Source organism: Natator depressus, chromosome 5, assembly GCF_965152275.1.
Source record: "Natator depressus isolate rNatDep1 chromosome 5, rNatDep2.hap1, whole genome shotgun sequence".
NCBI lineage: Eukaryota > Metazoa > Chordata > Testudines > Cheloniidae > Natator > Natator depressus.
The window spans coordinates 28,410,446-28,434,430 of NC_134238.1; the positions used below are offsets into that span (position 1 = coordinate 28,410,446).

General features: G+C 41.8%; 1 protein-coding gene across 2 annotated transcripts in view; it reads right to left on the minus strand.

Annotated features, from left to right (window-relative positions):
• Positions 1–214: 214 nt before the first annotated feature.
• C6 (complement C6) overlaps positions 215–23,985 on the minus strand; it is a 37,148-nt gene continuing 13,377 nt past the window's right edge. Inside the window, exons 8-18 of one of the 2 annotated variants that reach the window (XM_074952506.1) lie at positions 22,828–23,068; positions 21,816–21,938; positions 20,354–20,520; positions 18,890–19,115; positions 16,601–16,772; positions 14,793–14,904; positions 13,478–13,610; positions 12,265–12,456; positions 8,273–8,363; positions 6,227–6,468; positions 215–1,675 (exon numbers count right to left, since the gene is read on the minus strand). In XM_074952506.1, coding sequence (XP_074808607.1) covers positions 1,494–1,675; positions 6,227–6,468; positions 8,273–8,363; positions 12,265–12,456; positions 13,478–13,610; positions 14,793–14,904; positions 16,601–16,772; positions 18,890–19,115; positions 20,354–20,520; positions 21,816–21,938; positions 22,828–23,068 — 1,881 coding nt within the window. In that variant the 3' untranslated portion in view covers positions 215–1,493. Of the gene's footprint in view, positions 1,676–6,226; positions 6,469–8,272; positions 8,364–12,264; positions 12,457–13,477; positions 13,611–14,792; positions 14,905–16,600; positions 16,773–18,889; positions 19,116–20,353; positions 20,521–21,815; positions 21,939–22,827; positions 23,069–23,985 lie in introns of those variants that run through there. The other variant, XR_012639488.1, reaches the window with a different exon arrangement.

Sequence of the window (23,985 nt, forward strand, 5' to 3'; positions counted from 1 at the left end):
ATAGAGAGTCCAGGAGATAGGGGTAGAGTCTGAAAGAAAGCACAAAGCTCTTTTAAAAAAAAGATCACTGGATCTGTGATCATGCTGAGAGCCAACCAGCCTTAGTAATAATAGGTAATCTGTGGAAAGTCTTGAGAATATGGAGACACTTTGGACAAACTGGAAACAGACAAGGTCAAGATATGTTAGTATTTATTTTTAATTGTCTTTATTATAAATTTTAACACCACAACAAAATATTTTGGTCTATTTTGGCATAGGATTCCTCACTTCCTTCCCGTGGGGTTCTACGTAGCCACTACTGGCTTAGTGGTTGTTGAGGTTCCACAGCTCCCCTGCTCTTAGGAGCTAGTACCTCCTTGGGTGCAAAACTGCCATGCCATGTTTAGTCTTAGTGGCCACTAAAACATGCCTCTGTTCCTGGATGAAGTCTGGAACTTGGCCCAGCCGAATGGCCAGATATAGGAGCAATACTGCATGATGCATCAGAGTTGCAATAAAATGGTGAGAACTGGCAAGTCTCATGATGTTAGTTGGTTTTCTCAAAGCTTCAGCTCACGGAATCAAGTGATTATATTAGACACTCAGCTCTTTCTGTTTTGAAAGCAAGTTTCTAGCTCTCCTGGGTGGAAAGGAAAGCTTGAGGCTGTGAATCTTAGAGGCTAAAAAACCCCAAAAAACCCAGAAGGCAAATAAAGAGAACCCCACATTTATTTAAAAAAATACCTGACTGTTCAGTCAATCTCATGATTTTGGGGAGGCCTGATTCATGATTTTGGAATGACTGCAACTGGCAGTGCTGTATACTGCTCATTGCATTGTTTAAGGTCTTCAGTACTGGGGGTAGTGTCTCTCTATTTGACGGACCATCATTAAAGAAAATGTAAAGGTGCTGGGGCACCCAAAGTCCCCTTCATGTCTGAGAACTCCAGAACGGAGCTCAGCCAGTGAGAAGACAGGGACAGAGGAGACAGCCCTCTACCATCAACAAATCAGGATTGGGGAGGGCAGAGTCCCAAAAACTAGGGCAGAGGACCCAAACATCACAGGGGTTAAGGGGCAGAATCCCGCTCCCCACCACTAATCTAAAGCTGTTGATAGTAGGAAAGACCCTCAGTCCCAAAGCACAAGGTAATTTTGAACAGATAATAAGACAATTGCCATCCCTCCCTCCAGGAGCAACACAAGGATGTTGCTGCAGCCAATGGGAGTAATTCTTGCAGCCCAACAGGGGTGCTTCACATGCAAGGTGGAGAGAGAGACAAAGGTAAATTCAGGCATAGTAGGGTGTAGGAGGTAGAGGGCTCATTTACATGAGATCCTTACTAACCTATGAGTAAGTCTGTAAATCCCAGCCACAGAGCTCTGGGGCTTTTTGCTGTTTTGATTTATTTGGGTAGTCAGCCAATCTTTCCTCAGGAGAGGCTGTCCTATGTTGCATGGCCTGAAGCATAAGGCCAAGTATATTTTTGACTGCATAAGGCCCGAACACATTAATTCAAACAGTTCCCCTGATGCAGTACTTCTATTTTCATGCCGGCACATTTCATTGCTCCCAGTGCACAGAGACTGGCTGTCCTTTTTCTGCTTGTAGATTCCATTTGGATGCAATAAAGCTGGCTCTCAACCTTTGGACATTGGTAGGGTATCAGGCAGAAGCACTGTGACTGTGACTCTGTGAACAGACAGGTTTTAGTTTTAGTTGCAAATACCAGCAGGTGTGTACGTGCGTGCATGTATTTTAAAGTCTGGCAACATTTAAAAGAACTAGAAAGAGATAAGGAAATTGCAGGTTGGCAGTATGACAATTCCAGACAGCCTTGGATATTAGTGTAGTGAGAATAGACACAACAGAAGTTTTAAGCATGTATTTTCACAACATTGATCCATTCAAGAGCAAGTAAAATGTTAACCTAGCTGATCCATTTGTTTGTCAGGCCAGTTTCTATCTGCCCATAGATGTTTTGAACAAAGACATTATGGTGGCTGTATACTTCCAATTACTTTCAAATGCAGCAATGCTGTGAAATGGATGCTTAAAACTTCTGTTGTGTCTGCTCATATTTCATTAAACCTCCTTTCATGTATCCTAGGCTCTCCACTACTAGCATGTGGGTGACTGTGATTTCATTACTCATTTTTAACAGGAACGTCTTCTAATTTCTGACATTTTATCCCAGAAATTTTCCATCTAAGAAAATAGTTCTCCCTTTCCTCACTTAAAAATATAAAATTTTATTTATTCCCATTTTATTTGTTTCCATATATTATTTACATATCTTCTGTCTCCGCAGTGATTCCCAACGCTCACCCTCAAGAATACCAAAGCTGGCCTCCATCCTATGTCTATTTTATGCTCATTGGAACATGTGTGGGTAACCATCATGAAGGTTAAGTTACAGCTACTATTCAAAAACTAGTGGAATAAGAGAGCTGCACTATCATGAAGGCATAATACATTCTTAAGGATTTTAACCAAAATAATCTGTTTTAATGTCTCTACTGCATAGACAAGCCAAACTGGTTTGGAAACATGCAGGACTAAACTGTTTTGGAAATGTTTAGGTACAAAAGGTTTGAATATCAGAGTATCTACCTATCTCTGGAAAGCGAGAGGGTTTTTGTGCCTATCCACAACCAACCTATTACCCCAAATCAGTTTGAGATGTTCAGCCAAACCTATTCTGTATGAATTTATTGTGAGGAAATGATGGGCTGTCATGTTCTCATTGGACTTCTCCATAGTTTGTTTCGGTGATCTTACTGAATGTTATTCTTTTACAAACAAGCTGCCCTCTCTGCTCTTTATGCTATCCAAAATGTGAGGTTTTCCTCTTTACTCCATCTTCCTCATATTTCTTCCTTCTCTCTGCCCCCGCCCAGATCTCTTCCCCTTCCCTCATCTCTCAGTACCCTCAACCTTGCTTGGTGATCTTCCTCACTATATAAATCACTTCTCGGCTGGCCCTGAATTTCTAAGGTTCAGCTTCTCTATGGGTACATCTACACTGCAACTGGAGGTGTGATTGCAGCTTGTGTAGGCATACCCAAGCGTTGATCTAGCTAGTGTGGCTAGAAGCAGCAGGGAAGATGTGGTGGCAGAGTGTGGTGTGGGCTAGGAATGCACGTAGAGGGAACAGGGTTCTGGGCAGGCTTGTACAACCCATGGTGCTCTGTCCTCACAACTATTTTTAGAGACACTAGCTAGATTAAAGTATGCTACTCGAGCTGGACTCACACCTCCGACTACAAAGCAGATATACCTTAAGATACAATGGACCAGTCCAGAGGCACCAACTTCGCCAATTCCCAGGAGGTGCTCGACCCCTGCTCCACCCCAGGCCCTGCCCCCACTCCACCCCTACCCCAAGCCCCCACCCTGCTTCTTCCTGCCCCTGCTCAGCCCCCGCTCCACCTCTTCCTACCCCTGCTCCTCCTCCATCCCCCCCAGCACCTCCTGCCTGCTGCAATCAGCTGTTCAGCAGCGGGCAGGAGGTGCTGGGGGGGAGAGAGAGGCGCTGATCAGTGGCTCTTGCCAGTGGGCAGGAGGTCTGGGGGGGGAGGGGGAGGAGCTGATCCGCAGGGCTGCCAGTGGGTGCTGAGCACCCACTATTTTTTTTCCCAGTGGGTGCTCCAGCCCCCGAGCACCCTCAGAGTTGGAGCCTATGGACCAGACTCCAATTTCTTTTACAAGACTGTAAATCCAAAGTAACTACATCACAAATAATGAAATTACTCTTCATTTACATCAGTGGGACTGAGACCAGATTTTGGCTCAACAATTCTCATTCCCCCTGATACTTCTGTTCCCTCACCCAACCCCAAACTCTCACTGACACACTGCCATTTTGTGTTCAGATTGGAAAGGGCAGCTTCAAATCTGCCATGTGGGGAGAAGAGTTCCCAGCTGATTTCTGAACAGTTGCATTCCTTCGTCCGGAGACACGTGACTCTCCAGAGAAGACATACAAATGTATGAGATTTTTAATTTTGAAAATCTGGAACTTTAGTAGCAGCGAGTAAAGCCCAATTAAGCATTGCCTTGGATTTATTGAGCCTTACAGTGGAAACAAACACTTTTTGATTAAATTTGTTTCTCTTCCAACCTTCTCCCCATTTCTTCACTCTCTCATTCTGGGCTGGGCCTCTAAGCGGTGCAGCCCACAGTTTATAGGTCAGGGGGTAAGGGGTACTGTGGGCACTTTAAGACACCTTTGTGTCCTTCTGTTCTTGGGCTACTCTGAGGAGTGGAGAGGGGCCTTTAGGAACTTATACAGTCATGGGGGCCTGTCTAAATTACAGAAGCCTCCCTGGGGCTGCCCTATGAGCTGCAGTGATGCCTAGAACCCCTGCAGAGCTGCGTGCTACAGCCTCACTGCTGACACACACAGCATGGCCTCTAGAACGTCCCCTCGGCAGGGGGTTGCAAGAGGGTTTGCAGGAGACAGCTTCCCAGCTGTCCTTCCCCTCCCGTAGCCAGATATGGGGCTTTGGAGTCTCTTTTATGCCACTCCGGCTCTTTGACCCTGCATAAAAGGGACGGAGCACCCAGTTTCTGAAAGTGAGTGGAGGAATGAATGTGGCTGTCGCCCATCCCTTTCCTGGCAAGGCTTCTCTGTGTGCTGTGTCAGCCAACAAACATTTCACAAATTTACTGGAAAATCACTAGGCTCTCGCCCTGTTACTCAGTAAATAGCAGAGTTGCACAATAATGTTTGTACACTAATCCTCAAAGGGATTTCACAACAAACTGTGTCTCTGTTCGTTAAAGCTCTTAATAAATGTGGATTTCTCATACATTATTTTTAAATTATACCATTAAGAAACCATTATGTAAAACAACAATACAGTCATGACTAAGAGATACATTGCTGCCTAAACCTATGCTACTCAGTGGTACAGTGATTTAATGTAGCTATTCCGAAAGATTATATAATATTGCTTATATGGCATGAAACACAACACTAGAGGTTATGCTGTCATAAGAACAGAGGATCATATTGGTGGCTTAATTTCCATTATTAAAGCTACAGGTATGAATTGCCTTAAAAGGTCAAGTTCCTGTAGGTCATCTTGTACCCCTGTTTAGTGACCAATGGGAAAGGAATTTGGTGATCTCAGTTTGAGGTGCACACACACACATGCACACACACCCCCCCAATCAACATAAATTACACTGAGCCAGAATCTGATCTTGGTTCCACATAAGTAAATCCAGAGTAACTCTACTGACTACCAAACCTCAGAAGTATGGAATAAGGCAAGCAAAGCCATGACAGTTACTCTGAATTACACTGGGACAACAGAACGGGGCTCACTGTGTTTATGATGTACTGAAGTATCACTGTTTTTAAATGCAAATACACAGTAGTTAAAAATGTTTTCATTGATAAGAACCAGGGGCTGGATTCTCTTTGCCCTGCAACTTGTGTAGCCATTCACAACTATGCAGAACGAGTGTAAAATAATCAGAATGGTAATGTTTTACTCCCACTTTGCACTGGCTTAAATGACCACACAAGTTGCAGTGAACAGAGAATTAAGCCCTAAATGTCTAGGTTATATGGCACCCTTCATTACGTACCTGACCACCACTGGAAAGGAGTTAATTTGCTAACCTTCTATTGCTGGAGACCCGGACTCATACCTAGTTTAGGGATGCAGGAAAATAAACGTGGCCAAATTTAGCTTTGGAGTAAGCAGCTACATCTCCTGTTGGTGTTAAGGGACTTACCTCATTGGTCCTTCGTGATGTTTGGATACAAGGTGCTGTGTAAACAATAAAAACTTACAGTTTCCAAATCATTTGACCCATCTGCAATATTCAGAGACTTGTAGTCTTTAATCACACAGGAGCAGATCCTGTTCCTCCATCTGTCTCCTTTGTTGTGGCAACACAAAGGGGATAGAAACCTGATTCAGTTGGGGAGTCCCTTTGCATGGGGTGCAGGGGAGGGGGGGAGGTGTCCCCAAATGGCATACAGCTGGTGTGGCAGCTCTACACCCCTTTCAAGCGTGGGAAGTGCTGAGGAACAGACCTGCGGCTGCTCTAATTCATGCCAGGGACAGAAAGCTACCTGTGCCTCCCTGCTCTTCTCATCTAGGAGTAGCTCAGATACACCTTAGAATGTGGACCAGAATGACTGTGAATCTCACTCCTAGAGCAGTGACATGGAGGTCAAACTTTGGATTCAGAGTTTAAGATCTCAATAAAGCACAGTCATACCTGAACACTTTTCCCAGTCGTAGCATGTGTCATATCCACAGAGCTCTTTCTTTGAGCTACTTGTTGAAAGCTTTGCCCTTTCAATGGCCCAGTTCAGGTTGGTGTCACCATGACAGGGGCCAGAATGCAAGAAATGGAGCGGCTGCTCATTCAGGCATTTTTCAGCTAAATACTGACAGCTGGGCTTTGTAGAGGGACTTTCAGAAATGGCATGTAGTACACAGACATCTTCAGAGTAGTGGCTGCCAAGAGACAAAACCAAAAATGTTACAGGAGACTGGAGAGAATGAAGGAGGCACACGTCAAACCCTAGACATTCCAGCAGCATTGACATTGCTCCTGTGCAGTTAAATCAGGGCCATCATTATAACAAACAGCTGCATGTCTATCTTAGGTACTTATACAGCCCCCTATACCACAGTATCCGAGTACATCATAGTCTTTGATGTAGTTACTCCCACAACACTCCTGTGAGGTAGGGAAGTGCTAGTCTCCCCATTTTACAGATGGGAAACTGAGGCACAGACAGACTTGGCCCAAGATCATACAAGATGTCTGTGGCAGAGCAGGAATTAAACCCATGTCTCCCATGGCCCTACCTAATGTTCTAACACTGCACAATCCTTCCTCACCTAAGTGTCTCCATGCCAGTCCACCACACTGATATCCTTATTATATCTTGCAAATAATTAGATGCTAAAAATTCTTCAGGATAACAATTTGTTCCCTTGGCTCCTCAGGGGCCTGAGCAGCTATTGTGTAAACAGACAGTGTTTCTTTCTAAAACTAAATCAGCAGTGTTCTTGGCTTACTATAAGCCTGGTGCTCTTCTGTGCTTTTTGTGGTATGGTGATGTTCCAAAAATTAAAGTTTAGGTCTAGAGTTCAGGAGAATCCATTTTTCCCCCCATTTCTTTTCTAAAGTGGCTTGCTCTCCACACCATCATTCTCTGATTTGTGATTCCTCTTTGGAACTGGTCGAGGTTCCCTGTTCCTGTGTGTCCTCTCTTCCTACAGATGGCTTGACAAGCCCACAGTTATTGATATCTGGGATAGCAGCACAAGTGATTTCCTCCAAACGCAAACAAATGCGACATCAGAGTAGGTTAAAAAAGGGCCAGTAAGTAAAACACTCCTGTGACCGAACACATCAGTTTAACAAAGTTTGAGGTTGTTGTTGGTTTTTTGGGCCAGTTAGAATAAGCCAAACTGGATAATTAGTTACACTCAAATTAATCAGTCTGGCAGAAGTGAACCATCGTCACTGGGTCAGTTTCTCAGCTGAAACTGTCAGTATCTCTCCCCTGACTTCAGGGGAGCCATGTCAATTCACACCAACTGAGGAATTGACCAAATATGTTTGCGGAAATCCAGAAGGAATACGGGTGTTGTATTCATATAATTGACCTTAGGAAGATGGGGCAAACTGGTCTGGAAAAAAACAAACAAACAATCACCAGAAGACCCTTCACTTATCCCTGCAAAAATTCACAGCAGTTCAGCAAGTCTGGCTGCTGACTTCAAACATGGCACAATCCAGGACTTCCCTGGAGTCTGAGGCCTTCCGTTTATTCTGCCCCACACTCACCTGACAGAAGTCCCAAACACAAGAGGTGTAAAACCCAAGAGCTGACCCAATGGCAACTAACAAAAGCAGACCTGGTGAGACTCCACATGGGTAACGCAGGCTGATAGGAAAACTAGGTGGCTGACCTCTTAGAAGTCAGTGGCTAGAAAGAAGTTAGGTGAGGGGGAGGGAAGAATGGAAGCCTGCAGGTCTAGATGGCGGGGGATGGCATTGTGGCATGCTGACCGCCAGATGCCATTGCTGATCTGCAGAAACAGCTGCTAGCTCATGGATTTCATAGGTGAAAAAATGACTGTATTTTGGACACTGAGTTGTGGCTGTTTTGCTAATGTCTGGAACAGGCTGCAAGAATGCCACAGTTGTTCTCATCCTTAACTTTCCTGTTGTTTCATGTTCACAATGAATCATTTCACCACAGAGCGACTGTGGCTTTATATCCAAATTCTGTATATACCTTACCCACAGTCCTGTGCTGGAGACATGCAAACACATTGAGATCCAACCTGTTTTTGTCCTGGTCTGCAGTTACCTCTCACTTTAGTTTGCTCATCTGAAAAAGACAGAAGAGTATTGTCAGAGCTACTCCCTGAAATAACTGATTAAAAGATTAACGGAAACTAGAAATCTGCCCTCAAAGCTAGAGTGGGCTTTTTTTAATTTAGCCCAACCTCCCATAACAAGAGGTGATGAGTATTGTTCTTCAGTTAGCAGGGACGCCTAGGTCTAATTCCAACATTTAAAAACAATCTTAAAAACATTGCAAGTATGAGTAGAAATCAGGCCACACAAAGGTACAGAATTTCAAAAAGCTCAGAACATCAAGGTGAAGGGAGTGGGGTGGGGAGGCCTCTGCAGTCAGCTCCTACACAGAAAACATAAAAGAGCTTTTCCACACCTAGCTGTAAAGCACAAAGTCAGTTCAGCCAAAAGAGTCTTCCCCTGAGCTGAAATATTACCCAAATCATGGTGCCATTTTCCCTTGCTGTTATTATCTATTGACTTATTTTACAAGACTTACGGCTATTTCTGAATATATTTATTTACATTGTTCTCATCATTGTGGTATTTTTGGAGAATTACAGAAATTAACATGCATGACTGTTGCCAACAACTGGCACAAACCAAACTGCCTCGACCACTCTCACCGCTGAACAGATAAAGAACACAAAAGCTGCAGTGAACAAGCGCGTCTCACAAAAATCCTCAGACTCTGACTCTGATGGACTGTAGGATAGAGCAAATTCTGAAATGAAAGGCTGTCCTCTGAAAACACTCTGCTGCCCATATGCTGGACTTCCCCTCTGGAGAGGCACAGGAAAGGGCATTCCAGTGGAACCCAGCTGGCATGAAAAGCTATAGGCAGTCTCCAAGATGGCCTTGCTTTCAGGTCTTTATAGAAGATAAAATCTTTGAGTTGTACCTAGAAGTTTTCTGGGAACAATTTCAATTCAGAGAATGCAGGTGTCATGCATCTACACTAGTCTGCACTTCCGAAGAGGTAGGCAGGAGATTTCTGCCTAGTTCAAGCTGCTTCCAAGTGGTTCTTAAGTAGATCCCAAGGTAAAGAGCACATTATAATGGTCTGGCTTGGTGGTGCTGTGAGCTCCATGGATGGAAGTTGGTTAACCTTGGGGAAGGTCTTGAAAGCTTGTTTCAAGGGCTTTTCTCAAAATGTTCAGGCCATGTCTTGACAAAGGGATAATTAACTTTGGTGAAGCTCACAGACAGGAAAGTTTGAAATTTGTGGCCCAGCTCTGCTGTCTGAGAACCACAACTAGGTACGTGCAATAGTCCTCTCCTGTTTTTCTAAACACTGTAGAGCAAGAAATGCAAGAAGGAAGCATGAACTGAGAAGTAAAGGAAAAGATCCAGTTCATTTAACCACTTACTTTCAGACCTTTGCTACAGCTTCTTTGAAGCCACAGGCAACAGCACCAGTAAGTGCTGATGTTCCTTTGGAATGGAAAGAAACCATTATTCGTGGTGGGCTTCCAGTTATTTATATAACTTGCCATTTGACATCTTCCATAATTACCATTTGGGGTGGCTCACTCTTAGACCATTCTGCAAGAACAGGATGTGGGCCAGGGTTTGGCTTAACTTTCAGGGCTTTGATTGGAATCATGTTTGGAAAAAACAAATGCACAACTACTACATGTAGAATAAATAGGTAGGTGTAGTACTAGTGAAAAAGGATATTGGAGTTATAGAGGATCACACAGTGAATGTGAGCCAACAAGGAAATTCAGGTGTTAAAAAGGTTAATATCATTCTGGGGTGTATTAACAGGAATGTCATATGTAAGATACAGGAGGTAATTGTCCTGCTCTACTTGGTGGTCCCACTCTACTCTAATGCTTGGAGGCTTTAGCTGGAGTTGTGTGTCCAATTTTGGGTGCCACGCTTCAGGAAAAATGTGAACAAACTGGAGAGAGTCCATAGGGGTACAACAGAAATGATAAAATGTTTAGAAAACCTGATCTGTGAAGAAAGGTTAAAGAATTGGGCATGTTTAGTTTTGAAAAAAGAAGACTCAGGGGGGACATAGCAGTTATCAAATATGTTGATGGCTATTATAAAGAGGACTGTGATCAATTGCTCTCCGTGTCCTCTTGAGGTAGGACAAGTAGTAATGGGCTTAATCTGCGGCAAGGGAGATTTAGATTAGATATTAAGAAAAACTTTCTAACTATACGGGTAGTTAAATTCTGGAATTGGCTTCCAAGGGAGACTGTGGAATTGCCATCATTGGACGTTTTTCAGAACAGGTTAGACAAACATCTGTCAGGAATGGTCTAGGTTTACTTGATCCTGCCTCAGAGCAAGGGGTGGATTTGATGACTTCTTCCAGCCCTACATTTCTATGTGTCTATAATTACAGGCCTTATTTTTAATCCTTTAAAAATGCACTTCTAAATATTAGATGTCACATGAAATACCACCCACGTTAAATATTCAGAAGCTCAAGGCTCCTCAGCCTGCAGTGATCTGGGTTGGATGTAAAAGAACATATCTTTGTAACAGGGTCAGTGGTGATGACATTCCCTGTTTAAGAAAATAGGCAAGTGCCCTTGAAGAGATGGGAGAAGAGTGCTAAGCACCTGGCAAAGGAATTTGCCTGGCTGAGAAGAAAAGTTGCTGAGTATGTAAAGAAAATGATGAGCAGCCTGGTGTAGGCAGAGAGACAAAACACAAAGTGCTGCAGAGAAGAACGGTGAACCAGACAGTAAGCAATCAGCTTCATAGCACATTTACTTTCCAGACTAGGCAAGCTCCACAAGAACACTTCTGGGGACAGGTGGGGATTAGGGGAGTACCCTAATATATGAAACAGGTCAGACAATACTAATGAAACTATTGCATGGTGCTGGAGACCTTGTAAGCTACAGTCCAGTCTCTAATCTCCCTTTATGAGCAAGCTAATGGAAAAGGAAGCCAAAACAGCTGCCAGTAACCTGTACTCCTCTCAGTCAGGCTTCAGGGCAAGGCATGGTATTTAGAGAATGAATTGCTGTGGTGGATGGTCTCCTCTTGTCCCCATAAGCTGTGGTAGCACACCTTTGTGGCATTTGATATTGGCGATCGCCACATATGCCTGAACTGCCTCCAAAAAGCTGCCAAAAATGGCTCAGGTGCTTCCTCTCATCAAAAGCAGAGGGCCATTATGGACGACTGTTCCTTCACCTCCAAAGCCCGCATGTGCACAGTCTCACAAGGGTGAACTGATCTATATGAAGCTACGGGAAAAGCTGGTAAGATGACACAAGTTGAGGTTTCAGCACTATGCAGGTGACATCCTGTTCTACATTTCCTTTGCGTCAAACATAAATACCACCATCTCCTAGCTTTCACAATGCCTAGGAGGTACCGTTGAAGAAAAAAGACCATATGCAGCCTAACAACTTCACTGCTAACAAGTGATAGGTTATAACTCAGTCATAAGTATGAACTCTATGTAGGAATAACCGTATGAAATTCTATGGCCTGTGTTACGCAGGAGGCCAGACCAGATGATTATAACGATCCTTTCTGGCTTTAAAATTTGCCACACATCATAAAATGCTCCACAGTTAGATAAATCTGGTGGGGAGAAAACCTGGATTTGTGCTGGAAATGGCCCACCTTGATTATCATACACATTGTAAGGAGAGTGATCACTTTAGATAAGCTATTACCAGCAGGAGAGTGGGGTGGGGGGAAAGAAAACCTTTTGTAGTGATAAACACTCATTTTTTCATGGTCTGTGTGTATAAAAACATCTTCTGTATTTTCCACAGTATGCATCCGATAAAGTGAGCTGTAGCTCACGAAAGCGTATGCTCAAATAAATTGGTTAGTCTCTAAGATGCCACAAGTACTCCGTTTCTTTTTATTGTTAATAAAAGTGATTGATGCCACCCTGTTATCTGAAATGAAAATATACTAGTCACAGGCAGAGCAGAGGTACTAACCTTTTTCACAGGTAAGTGATCTCAATATAGGAGGTGTCCACGATACCTCTTTCCTACAAGTATACTGCTTTCCACCAGTGACAATGTAGCCAGCTGGGCAGTGTAGCTGGATGGTTTCCCCGACCTTGTATTCATTTTTAAATGGGGAGATTCTGACGCCCTCAGATACTGATGGTTTAGGGCACATTGATGCTATGGCAAAGAGACAATTCAAATAAGTATATCAATTTGGCTTTTTTTTTTTTTTTTTTTTTTTAAACACAATTTTGAGTTTTGAAAAATTTTGACCTGTTCTCATGGTAACATTCCATATATTACATTTATCTATCAGTTACTAAAAAGGAATAATAAAAAAGTGTTTATAAAGTAAGCTTAATGGTTTAATAAGACTTGTAGAAAGCTGGTACAGCATGTTACAAATATTAAAAACAATTAGAGAATCTTATCAAACTATTTACAATATGTAATTTTTAATAAAGTGAATGGTGGTAGAAAGGTTGTAAATATATTCAATAAGAAATTCATATTGAAATGTACAACCTGAAGATTCAAATCAATGTAAATGCATTGGGTTCTTGCTATTTGAATCTCTCTCATTGATAGATTCAGAATAACTTTTAGCTTTACTTGTTGATTAGACTGTCAGCACATCAGGATATGGACTTTACGGCTGAGATTTCCAAAACAGTCAAGGGGGTTTAGACACACATCTTCCGTAGAAATTAATTGAAAAGCTATGTGTAAGTTCCCTAGAGACTGCTTTGGAAATCTCATCCTATGTAACTTGTGTGTCTGTCCAATGCTGAGAATGCTAGTTTGTTCAATCTGATTGTCATAAATTTACAGCTCACTTGGATTCGTCTGGAAATGAAATGCAAGTACAGTTGCTGAAGACATTTAAAATCAGACTAGAAAAGGAACTGTAAAGTATCTGTCTTCAGGTTTTCTATAGTACCCAGCAGAATAGTATCTTATTGTGTATAGAATATGCTATAGGAACAATCCTGCATTGGAAAGGGAACAAATATGGTGACCCAGTAGGTCTTTGTCATCTCTAACTTCTATCAATCATTAGTTTCTTCTTAAGACACTATTACAGCTTATTTTATTAAAAATGGAACCATTCTATTGCTTATTATATATATATAATATATATATATATATTCTCCTCTTGAGTTTTGTTGTTGAGCCTAACTGTTCTCCTCTTTCTTACATTGGCACTCAACAGGCTGCTGTGCCCAGGTATGATCTGGTAGACACCTGAGGAACTGATAGCCAATGAGATCATATCCAGTCATGCAGGCGATTTCAGCTTCTTCCCCAAATACATAATGATTCTTTTCATTCTACAATTAAATCAAATCCTTGGTAAGTGGAATACTCACTGACATAAGAAACAGGTTCTCAGGACCATAGTACTGCACTTGTCATAACAATTTACTTTTCTTTCTCTGACGCGAAAGCCATGCATCCCATTTATCTGTCCATCCAGGCTGCATTCACCCCATTAGTATCAACACACTGGTTACAAAACTAGGGTTCACAAAGAATGCTGTGTGAATTGGGTCCTATATCCTTCACCCATCCTTGCTTTAGTTGTTGCTGAGATCTCTCACAAATCTGTGATTGGGAGAAAGCCCCCACAGAAAGGGGAGTCTTGTAGCTTGCCCTCTATTCAGCAGTATGATTGTTAACACATCGGTTATGCAAGATCTATCTCTATATTCATGTGCTGGTAAAAGGTCTACTAAAGAAACTGTCAGTCAACATAAAAATATTGATCCCAGAAATGTAAAAAAATTGTTTAGTGCTGCATATGCATGATTTTCTACTACCCATTTGTGGTGCATACATGGACACGCATCAGTATCTCAGCAATAGGGCTTCCTTTGCCTTATAAATCTCTCGCAGTTTTTCCTCTTTGTTTTCCTCTTACTGGAGGAAGCAGTAAGTTCTCATCAATCATTCCAACACCTACCTGATTGTATGCTGCTCCTTGTCCTATCGCATCCACATAGCCAAAACCCCAAAAGTCCAAAGCGAAGATGAAATATGAATTTAGGGATTGAGAGACAGGGAAGGGATTTTTAGGGGCAGCAAGAAAACAGTCAATGAAAAAAACATGGAAAAGAAAACCAGTAGGAAAAAGCCCCCAAATATAGAAGATTTTTGGGAAAAAAAGGAGTAAAGTTGGTAAGAAAGAAAATTTAAATTAAAAAACTCTATTTGAAAGTGCACCCACTAATGCCAGCCTAGCTTTTGTGATGTTTTATATCCCAAACACTGTACATAGTATCAGCTTCTAATCAGTTAGAAAAATGTATTTATTAAATAAAGTGGAATCATGTTGTTCAAGCTGGTGTCATGTACTAATATTTGGATACAATTAGAGGAAATAAAGTTTTGTAGAATGTGAACTAGTTTTGTGAACCCAACAAGGCGTTTGTGAGGCTTGTCAAATCTGGAGCTTCTTGAAGCTCTCCATCCTTGCACATCACCCCTTATCCCAGGCATTACAACCCTCTCACCCTGAGAAATCCATTTTTTGGTGGGGATGGCTTAAGACATCCAGTCTCTGGTTCACCAATGAAAAGATCCACTTCCTTTCTTGCTTCATTGTCATTTATACATGGAGCCCCTCTGAAAAATAAGAGTTTGTAGTTAAGGATGCAAATTAAGGAGGGGTTAAAGTAGATTGAAACAGTAGGGAGAGTTCTCATAACATAAGCCAAGGGGGAAGAGAAGCTGGCAGGGACTACTGCCCCCTGAAACCAGGAAAGGCAAGAGGGAACTGGGCTTTCTTTCCTCCTTCACTCCCCTACTATAATCCATTGAAACTAAGGGAAAGTGTACCATGTGCTGACTAGGGCCAGATTGGCAGAACGCAGCCCAGGTAATAGAGTAGCAGATATTGGGCCAAATTCTCTGCTGACATCATAACTTCCCTGGACTAGCAGAGAATTTTACCCATTTAATTTTCTTGAATTAGGAGAAACAGGGCAAGGAGGACAGTGCTGAACCTCTAAGAAGTGACTATGAGCTCAAGTGGTTTGGTCACTGTTAGGGTTCATCGTGGATTGGTTGGGTCATATGGAAGGCAGTCAAAAGTCCCTGACTACCCAGTTCAGGCAAGGACTGAGGCAGCCCCCAGTGCGTGGATATGAGTAGGCTTGGCAAAACTAGATTTTAATTTATTTTTATAATTAGGGTGAATAATATCAATGTTTATTTTAAGCACGTTTTCATTTATATGGACTAAATTTTCATAGTTGTGGAAAACTAGCGGGGGGTGTCTGACAACTATTTAATGGCAGCCCTTGAGATTTAAAATTTAAAGTTTTATAACTGTTAAAACACAAACTGTCAACATCACATTTCAAAGTAAATATCTTTAAATCAAACTCTCATAGGTTCTCACATAGAACTTTACTTTGCCTAAGTGTAAATTTTGGTTATCACTGATGGGAATTTTTACGTCTGTTTGGGTGTATACGGTGAAATAGACCTTTACTGACATTTACCAATACAAATCTAATCCTTCCAAACTTAGCTATGAGGAAGCACATGCTATGTTACCTTACTTAGTCATGGAGCTAGGTAGCCAAGGAGAACTAAAGGGTCTGTATGTGTCCAACAGCCTCAGTAAAGAATCTCCTATATAGTCATTACAACAGAGACAGTACAACTCCCAGTCCCACCTCTGCAGCTTCCACTGATTGCTACCAATGTTGTGACCACCAGAGGAGATGCACCAGTGGTGAACTATGGTTATGAAGTTTGCTCTTCAAGACTCAGACTTTGAATGAGAAACTAAACCCAGGCTGGGGTTGAATTTATGATTTTACATTGAAACCTTGCAAAATTCATGTTTTGCAGTTTCAAAGCAGAACCAGGTGGACCTCAGTAGTTTTGCTCAAATTTCTCTTTGAGAGTTTGCATTCAAACCTAAAAACAAACAAACAAACGAACAAAAAGAAGCTTGTGGGAAGAGGAGGAGGTGGCAACATCCAAATTCATTTAGCTCAGAAAACAGGAAAGTGTTTGCATAAAGACCCATGAAAAGAAACTGCTGAGTTCTGTATGACTTCAGACAGAGTCATACAAAACATTTCATAACAACATTATATTGGTAATGCTATTGGAATTCTCTGGGCGGAAACAACAAAACCAAACCAAATTCATATAAATTTTCAGACACTTTCCTCTAACAGACCCATCCACAGAAACGCAGGCAGGAGATTCCTCTCGACTATTCCCTATCCTTATTAGTCACCAAACAGGCATCTTCAATCCCAACCCATCAGGAAGTGGAAATTCCAGTCTACCATCTTCTTACTTGTCCACAAACATTGAGATGTAACAGTCCTCCTCCTGCTCACGTTCACCCTGGCATGGCTTCCCTCCATTCAGCGGAGTGGGGTTATTACACTCACGGGTTCTTCTTCTCTTGAAAGCAGCATCGCAGGAGCTCCATGCAGACCAGCAACTCCAGTAACCATCTACTGCCACTAGAACAGATGAAAGAAAACTCCAGTCACTTGACAAATCCACTCTACCTGCATTATTTCCCTTACTCTGTATACAACAGGAAGTCTGGTTGATTAACAGTCACAATTTAAAAGTATTTACATTTTTTCCTAGTAGAGAAACGTTATTTATGGGGTTACATTTTAAACAGAGATGGGCCAAACCCAAATTTGAACTTTGAATTTCAGGGGAGTCTAAATATTCCTTTCTTTACACAGTTTTGGTCCCAGGTCATATCCCAAACTAGATGATGCCTATTCTCTAGTTCTACCATTTATGCAGCCATTTGGTGATTCCATGAGCCTAGAAATCTTTTCAGACAGCTCATGAGATGTTCAGTGCCTTGAAATCCAACTCCTGACCTGAATTCCAGAGCCAAGATATCCCTAATCCCAAATTTACTCCAGATCCAAATTGGAATTAAATTGCCATCACCTTTGCCCACCTTCTGTTTAATTCTTATAGTTTGCTTTTTCTTGAAACATGTTTTATATGAATTATTAAATCTACAGATGATATCATCTCTGCAGGCAGTACACGGGGTTAGTGTTTTTTGGCTTCTGTATACCTAGCTTCTAATGCTCATGTGGTCATGAATGAAAAATAAATACAGTAGTATCTTGCTAAACCCTTGTACGCGTTTGTCCTTGTCACAAACCCCAAATCCAATGTAGCCCTGCCCAGAAAGGCTGAGTACTGGAATAGCAGAGTTGCAATCAGCACTAAACTGAATTTGCAGGTGGGGTTCATAAGCAGTAATTCTTAGAGCTAGCCAGGGATCTTAAACTAGCCAGGGTCCTTACAAGGACCACGTTTTAAGAATATTATAAATACAGATTCATGTTGGACACCAGATTATTGGATGCTGTTATAAACAGGAGTTTGCACACTTATATACATATACGCCATAATATAGATTTTCACTTTCAAAATGCATTTTCACAGTATGAATATGATGAAATCAGTACATTGAAAGAAGCACTTTCCACTAGCGCTAGTAGAAAATTTCCTGCTGGAATATTTTTCTACTAGAAAATGCTGATTTGATACAATCAAAACATTTCACTTCTGATGGAAACCAGGCAAGAAGACAGGCTAGCAGGCTGCCTGCTTGATTTCCTACCAGTCCACCCACCCACCTGCGATGGGTGCAGGGAAGGCTGTCCACATGCCCACCTAGTAGGGTCCTTGGCTAGCCATCTGCCAGGCTGCCAAATTTCTGGGCAGCAAACTTTATGGTAAGCAGCGTCCCTGGGTGGCTGGTTCCCTGGGCTGCCCAGCTTCCCACCTGGCTGGCTCTCCCGAGTGCCCTAGCTGCTCACCCAGCTGCCATGGCTCCCTGGGCTCCCCACCTGGCTCCCTGGCTGGCTTGCCACAGGCTGACTGCCTGTTTTGCCCGATTTATTTTTATTTTGAAATTGGTAATTGGTATTCTAATTAGTTTGGTAATTGGTGGAGTAACTGGTCGTTTGTAAGGGTCTAGTAATTGGCAACTTCCTATTGTAATATGTATAATAAAAATACAGAATAAAAAATAAACAGTGTATTTTTTATTATACACATTACATTAGGAAATACCAAACCACTTCAACACTTATCATTAAATTATCACTTACTAATTAAAGAATGCCAATTTATACTCAATTGCCAATTTACAAAATAAAATACAAATATAATTTAATAATATAAAAGTTGAAATGTTTCAAATATTCTGACAAGGCATGAAATGTGTAACATGAAATTATGAAATGTCTCAACTTTCATAATTTATAATATAACATAAAAGTCAAGCCAACAAAGTCCAAATGAAATTTTTCAATCTTATCAAAATGAAACTATTTCCACTATATCGAAATTAAACGTTTTATAAAGGTCAAAACTAAACATCATTTTGATTAGTTTGAAATGAAATTGTGGAATTTTGCTCTGTAGGAAACTTTGAAATTTCAATTTTTTGTTCTGATGGAATGGAAATGTGAAAGTTTGGAATTTCATGGAATGGGAACTCCAGATTCCAACCAGCTTTAACTTTTAACATTAAATTGTGCAGCTAGAAAGAAGGATCATATTTGCATCATTACGGTATTACTGTAAATACCTGATTTGTAATCTGGTGCACGTTTCTCACAGTTATCCCCATAGGTGCCAGCCTGACACACACACAGACACTCCGTTCCAGACAACGCAGGTCTGCCATTATTGGGACAGGGAGCACATTTGCAAGGGTCAAATATGTCCATGTATTCAATAAGAGCTCTTCTGAGGTTGCGCCGTTTAGTCACTGCACATGGGAAATTCTTCACCAAATCCAGGATGGGGGCCAGCTGAAAGACAAGCACATAGCAGAGGATCATATAATGAACAATAAAGTGGAAATTTCCTTGCAGTACAGAGTTAGCTGTATTGACTTCTTGCTATGGATAGCTGCAGGGCATCAACATATCCCAAACAGCTACCCCCCACTTCCTTTTTTAAAGACACCAGAGTCTACAAGGCTATGTGTATAAGATATTGGGAATGTGGTGCATGGTGCAATTTCTTGGTATTTAACAGGGCATGAAAAACTCCATACATCTAGATCACTCATATCTATATTTTCCTCTTTACAGGGGTGAGGGCCTAATAGGCAAGTGGCAAAGAATTAGTAATATACATTTAAAAATCACCCAGGTAAGATGGTGTAAACAAAGACATGGAGGTCATGTACACTCACGGGAGATACAGTAATATACAGGGGTGAGCAATGTGATGGGACTGATATTACATTTACTGTTTAGTTACATTCTGTGCTTTCCAAACTAGGAGTGGTTGTGGAGTTTGCACAGTGAGGAAGTCAGCTAACTTTCTGCACACAACTAGTGCACTGCTTTCCTTCTTCCGCAAAACAACCAACCCCTTCCTACTACCAAGCTCCAGGGCACTCCTCCTTCCCAGTGATGTCTGAAAATAGGCGCAATGACTCCCCTCACTCCCTGTGGCTGTCCAGTGCCCTTAAATTTGGATGCCCAGTACTAAGGAGAGTTAGTTTTACAGGCTGAGGGATACAAGAAGTAGCTCTAATAAATATTTATAAAACTCTCTAAAATGTTTTGTATATGTGAAATAATCCCCAGTCTCATTCCAGGGAAAAAGGTGAAAAAGAACGAAGGATCTAGTCCAGCGGTTCACAAACTGTGGGTCGCAGGGCTGGCTTACACTTGCTGGGGCCTGGGGCCGCAGCCCAAGACCCACCACCCAGGTCCAAAACCAAAGCCTAAGGGCTTCAGCCCTGGGTGGCGGGAGTCAGGTTACAGGCCTCCTGCCTGGGGCTGAAGCCCTTGGGCTTTGGTTTTGGCCTCCCGCCCTGGGGTGGTGGAGCTCGAGCTTTGGCTTTGCCCCTCCCCAAGGCGGCATGGCTAGGGCAGACTCAGGATTGGGTCCCCCCTCCTGGAGTCTGTAGTAATTTTTGTTGTCAGAAGGGGGTCACGGTGCAGTGAAGTTTGAGAACCCCTGATCTAGTTTTTGCTCCCCGAAAGGATGATGGCCTTTATTTTCTTGCTAGTATTTTTCTTTCTTTTCTTACCTCAAAATCAATCACAATAGGATTGTCCTTTGTTGATTCCACCCAGTCTATGAATACTGTATGCTCTGGGAAAGACCCCTTTTTCTCCCAGGCCAAAGCTGCAGCGTATTCTGCCCTTCCACCTTTTACCAGTGAAATAGACCGTTCAGCCGACTGCAAAAATGATCCTAAAATGAGATTAAAATCAAGGTTTTCCAGAACATAACCAGAACTTTTCAATTGCATTTAATGCAAACTCCAAGGATTGGGTTTTTTTAAGAAGAGCCAATAGGATTTGCTTGTGATACAGGGGCACCAAATTATAGGGTAGGGAGATGGTCATTCCTCTCTCTCTCTCCCCCATGCCACTCCCACTGAAGTCAATGGAGAGTTCGCCACTGACAACAGTAGTCCTACTGGCATTTATGTGACTCTGGCAAGACTGACCAAGGGATAAATTTCCACTAATACGTGAAGGTATAAACAACTCAGTGCAGAGGAACTACTCATCCAGGTCCAAAGAGCATAATAGGAGTAATGTTATGAAATTAAGAAAGAAAAATGTAGTCTGAATACCAAGAAAATATCCCAGTGGTGAAATTTAGTAGATTGTGGAATAGTCTCATAAAAGAAGGGGCTGAAAGCCTCATCCCTGGAGACATTTAAAACTAGATTGGATGTAGTACAATATGAGTAAAAAATATATCATATGGAACAATCCATGCTGGCTAGAGAATGGGCTGGGACAGGAAAGTCAACTCTTGCTTTCCTTACACATCTCAATAGTTTGGTTGTCTTTCATATGGCACTACTCACATGAGTGAGGGAAGGCATATTTGGCCTGAGATGATCAAATAGTTCTTTCCATTTATGCTGGATGCATGACTCCCTGACACTTTGAAGAAAATAAACTGTTCTCTTAATATACTTGAAGTACACAAAAAGAATAGGGTAGAGTCTCTGTTGCACCAGAGCTTTGCTTGGTACAGCAGAGAAGAGGGGGATGTTGAGGAGTTAGTTATGGATTCTTGATTCTCTGTCTGATTGTGTGCCACCTTCAACCATGGAGAAGTTGAGAGCAGCTTGGGGGCTGCTCTAGACTCTGCCAGCTGGTAATAGTCCTCAAATGATCATCTACCAGGTGGGCCTGCCAGAGCACTCCTGACATGTCACCTTCCCACCTCCAGCATGCCCTTACCCTGAAAATATGGAGAGAGGTGGCATAGGAGATGGTTATACTAGTTTTGTGAGATAGGATTCCTCAGCTGGGAAAATGTGCCAGGATGGAACAGGGGAGAGGATCTGGGCCACAGTGCTTGTAACGCTTGACTTGGGAGATAAAAAGTGAAAAACCGGCTCCACTGAAATTGATGGGAGTTTTGCCATTGACTCCAATCAAATTAGAGTTTCACCCCAATAACTGTCAGATACTATCCCCCATGGTAAATAACAGTATACAGTGCTTAGTTCTCATAACAGTGACCTTCATGGCGTTCAGTCAGTTTATTTGTGGTGCACGTCGTATGTACTTTCTTTTTCTTTCTGAAAAACACACGCCTAGTTGTTTCTACCCGGACACATTCTGTCGATTCTTGCTGTGTCAAACCTGGGAAATATTAAACAGCAATGATGGCATTAAGTGCCAAATATTAAACACAAAACACTAAACAGCATCCCTAGTTTCCACATGGCTCCCCTTTTGTCTACATCTATTTCATAGCATTCCTCACCTAGAACACCCTACTAGAGTCCTCCATGTCTGAGGTTCTCATCCCCACCAGTTACATCCTGAAGATGACTTTGGTGTTGTGGATTACTTCCTTCAGCCCAGTGTTGTTTCATCAGACATCCCACTATTCTCTCATGTACCAACAATGTTGGACAGAGCCATATTTACCATACTTGTCTAAGTATGCACTGATGCTGCTCGTATTTCCTTGACGCACCCGATTATACTTTGTTTTATTAACGAGCAGTCCCCACACAAGTTAATGGTACCATAATTCAGGAGCACAGCCTTTAACCTGAGAAGTTAGATTTTCAGCTTTTGTAGAATGCTCTCTCCAGTTTAATGATTTGATTATCTTTCTAAGGAATTTACTGCCAAAAGTAATTGCTAATAATTTTCATTTTAGGGCTAGAAAGAACCATTAGTTCACCTGGTCTGACCTCCTATATCACACAAGCCATAGGATTTCACCCATTTACCCCTGCACTGAGAAAAATAAGTTGGGTTTGATTAAAGCATCTATTCTAGAAGACATCAAGAGAAGGAGAACCCATCACTTCCCTTGGTAAAGCCTAGACCTACATACATTTGTGAGGTTAGACATTATTTTGTTTGAACGCAATATAGGATTACTGAACTATATATGCTAAAACATGAAAATATGGGGCAGTGCTTTTCTCTCAGGCAATATTAGCAGAATGATAGGAAAATATATATATGCTATTAAATTGATCATATGGTTTTTTTCTCAGCAAAGGTTACATACCTGAATTCTTCAGTTCTTCAGCACTGTATTGATAAAGAAGGTCATATGTGCCACCCATTGATCCAGAAGCGTAGTAATGAGTCCCAAAGTCATCAAAAATTCTGCTATATAAAGCATAGTTGTACTCCAAAGGCAGGTGGTTAAGTGCCTTTAGAAAGATATTTGAGAGCTGCAGATCTGATTGTTTCATTGTGAAGTTTGAAACTGCAATCACTTTATGGACCCTAATAAAGTTGGAATTCTAGAAAGAAAGAAAAAAATGAGACACTAGATACCCTTATTCTCTGGTTCAAGACAAGCAGCAAAAAGGCTGAGAATACGTTCATTTCCCTTTGTATATTGTAAAAAGGGGCAAATACATTATATTTTATGTTTCTTTGATCCTGGGTAAACTAGCACCAATGAATGCAGAGCTCAATTCACTTGTGGCTACAAGCACTTGGTTACATTTGAGAGTATATGTCTCATTGCATGATAGACACATAGACAAAACGTATTCTTATTAATTATTACTTGTATGATGTTAGAGTGCAGGGACCACAACTGAGCTCAGGACCCTTTCATTCATTCTATACAAACACAGAATAAGTGACAGTCCCTGTTCTGAAGAATGTGCAGCCCAAATAGACAAGGCAAAGAGAGCTGGGAGGAAGGAATGTAACATGCAAGCAGAGTGATAGATGTGATGGTTTGCAACTATCACGTTAGTTCCATGATTTTGTTTTCTTAACTTTTTCAGGGTGATTTTTGGAGGTAGGGGATTCGATCGGTGTTGCCAATTCCCATGATTTTATCATGAGTCTCACAGTATTTGGTGTTTTTCTCATAGCCACAGCTGGAATCAAGACATTGCGTCAGAATTTCGGCTTTCAAGTTTCTAGCCCGCAGGATGGCAGGGAAAAGCTTGAAACTACAAAGCAAGTGCACCCACAGGGATCAGAAACCAGAAGGCAAAGAAAAAGAAAACAAAATTGTGCTTTGAAAGTTTCATGATTCCGAAACCAGTCTCACGATTTTGGGGCACCTGACTCACGGCTTCTGAATGCTTGGGATTTTGTTAGCTAAATAGATAGACAAAGAGAGGGAGAGGAAAGCAGGTGGATGAGGCTGAAAAGAAGAGACTTTCAGGGTGCGCACAGGATGATGTTGGAGCAAACA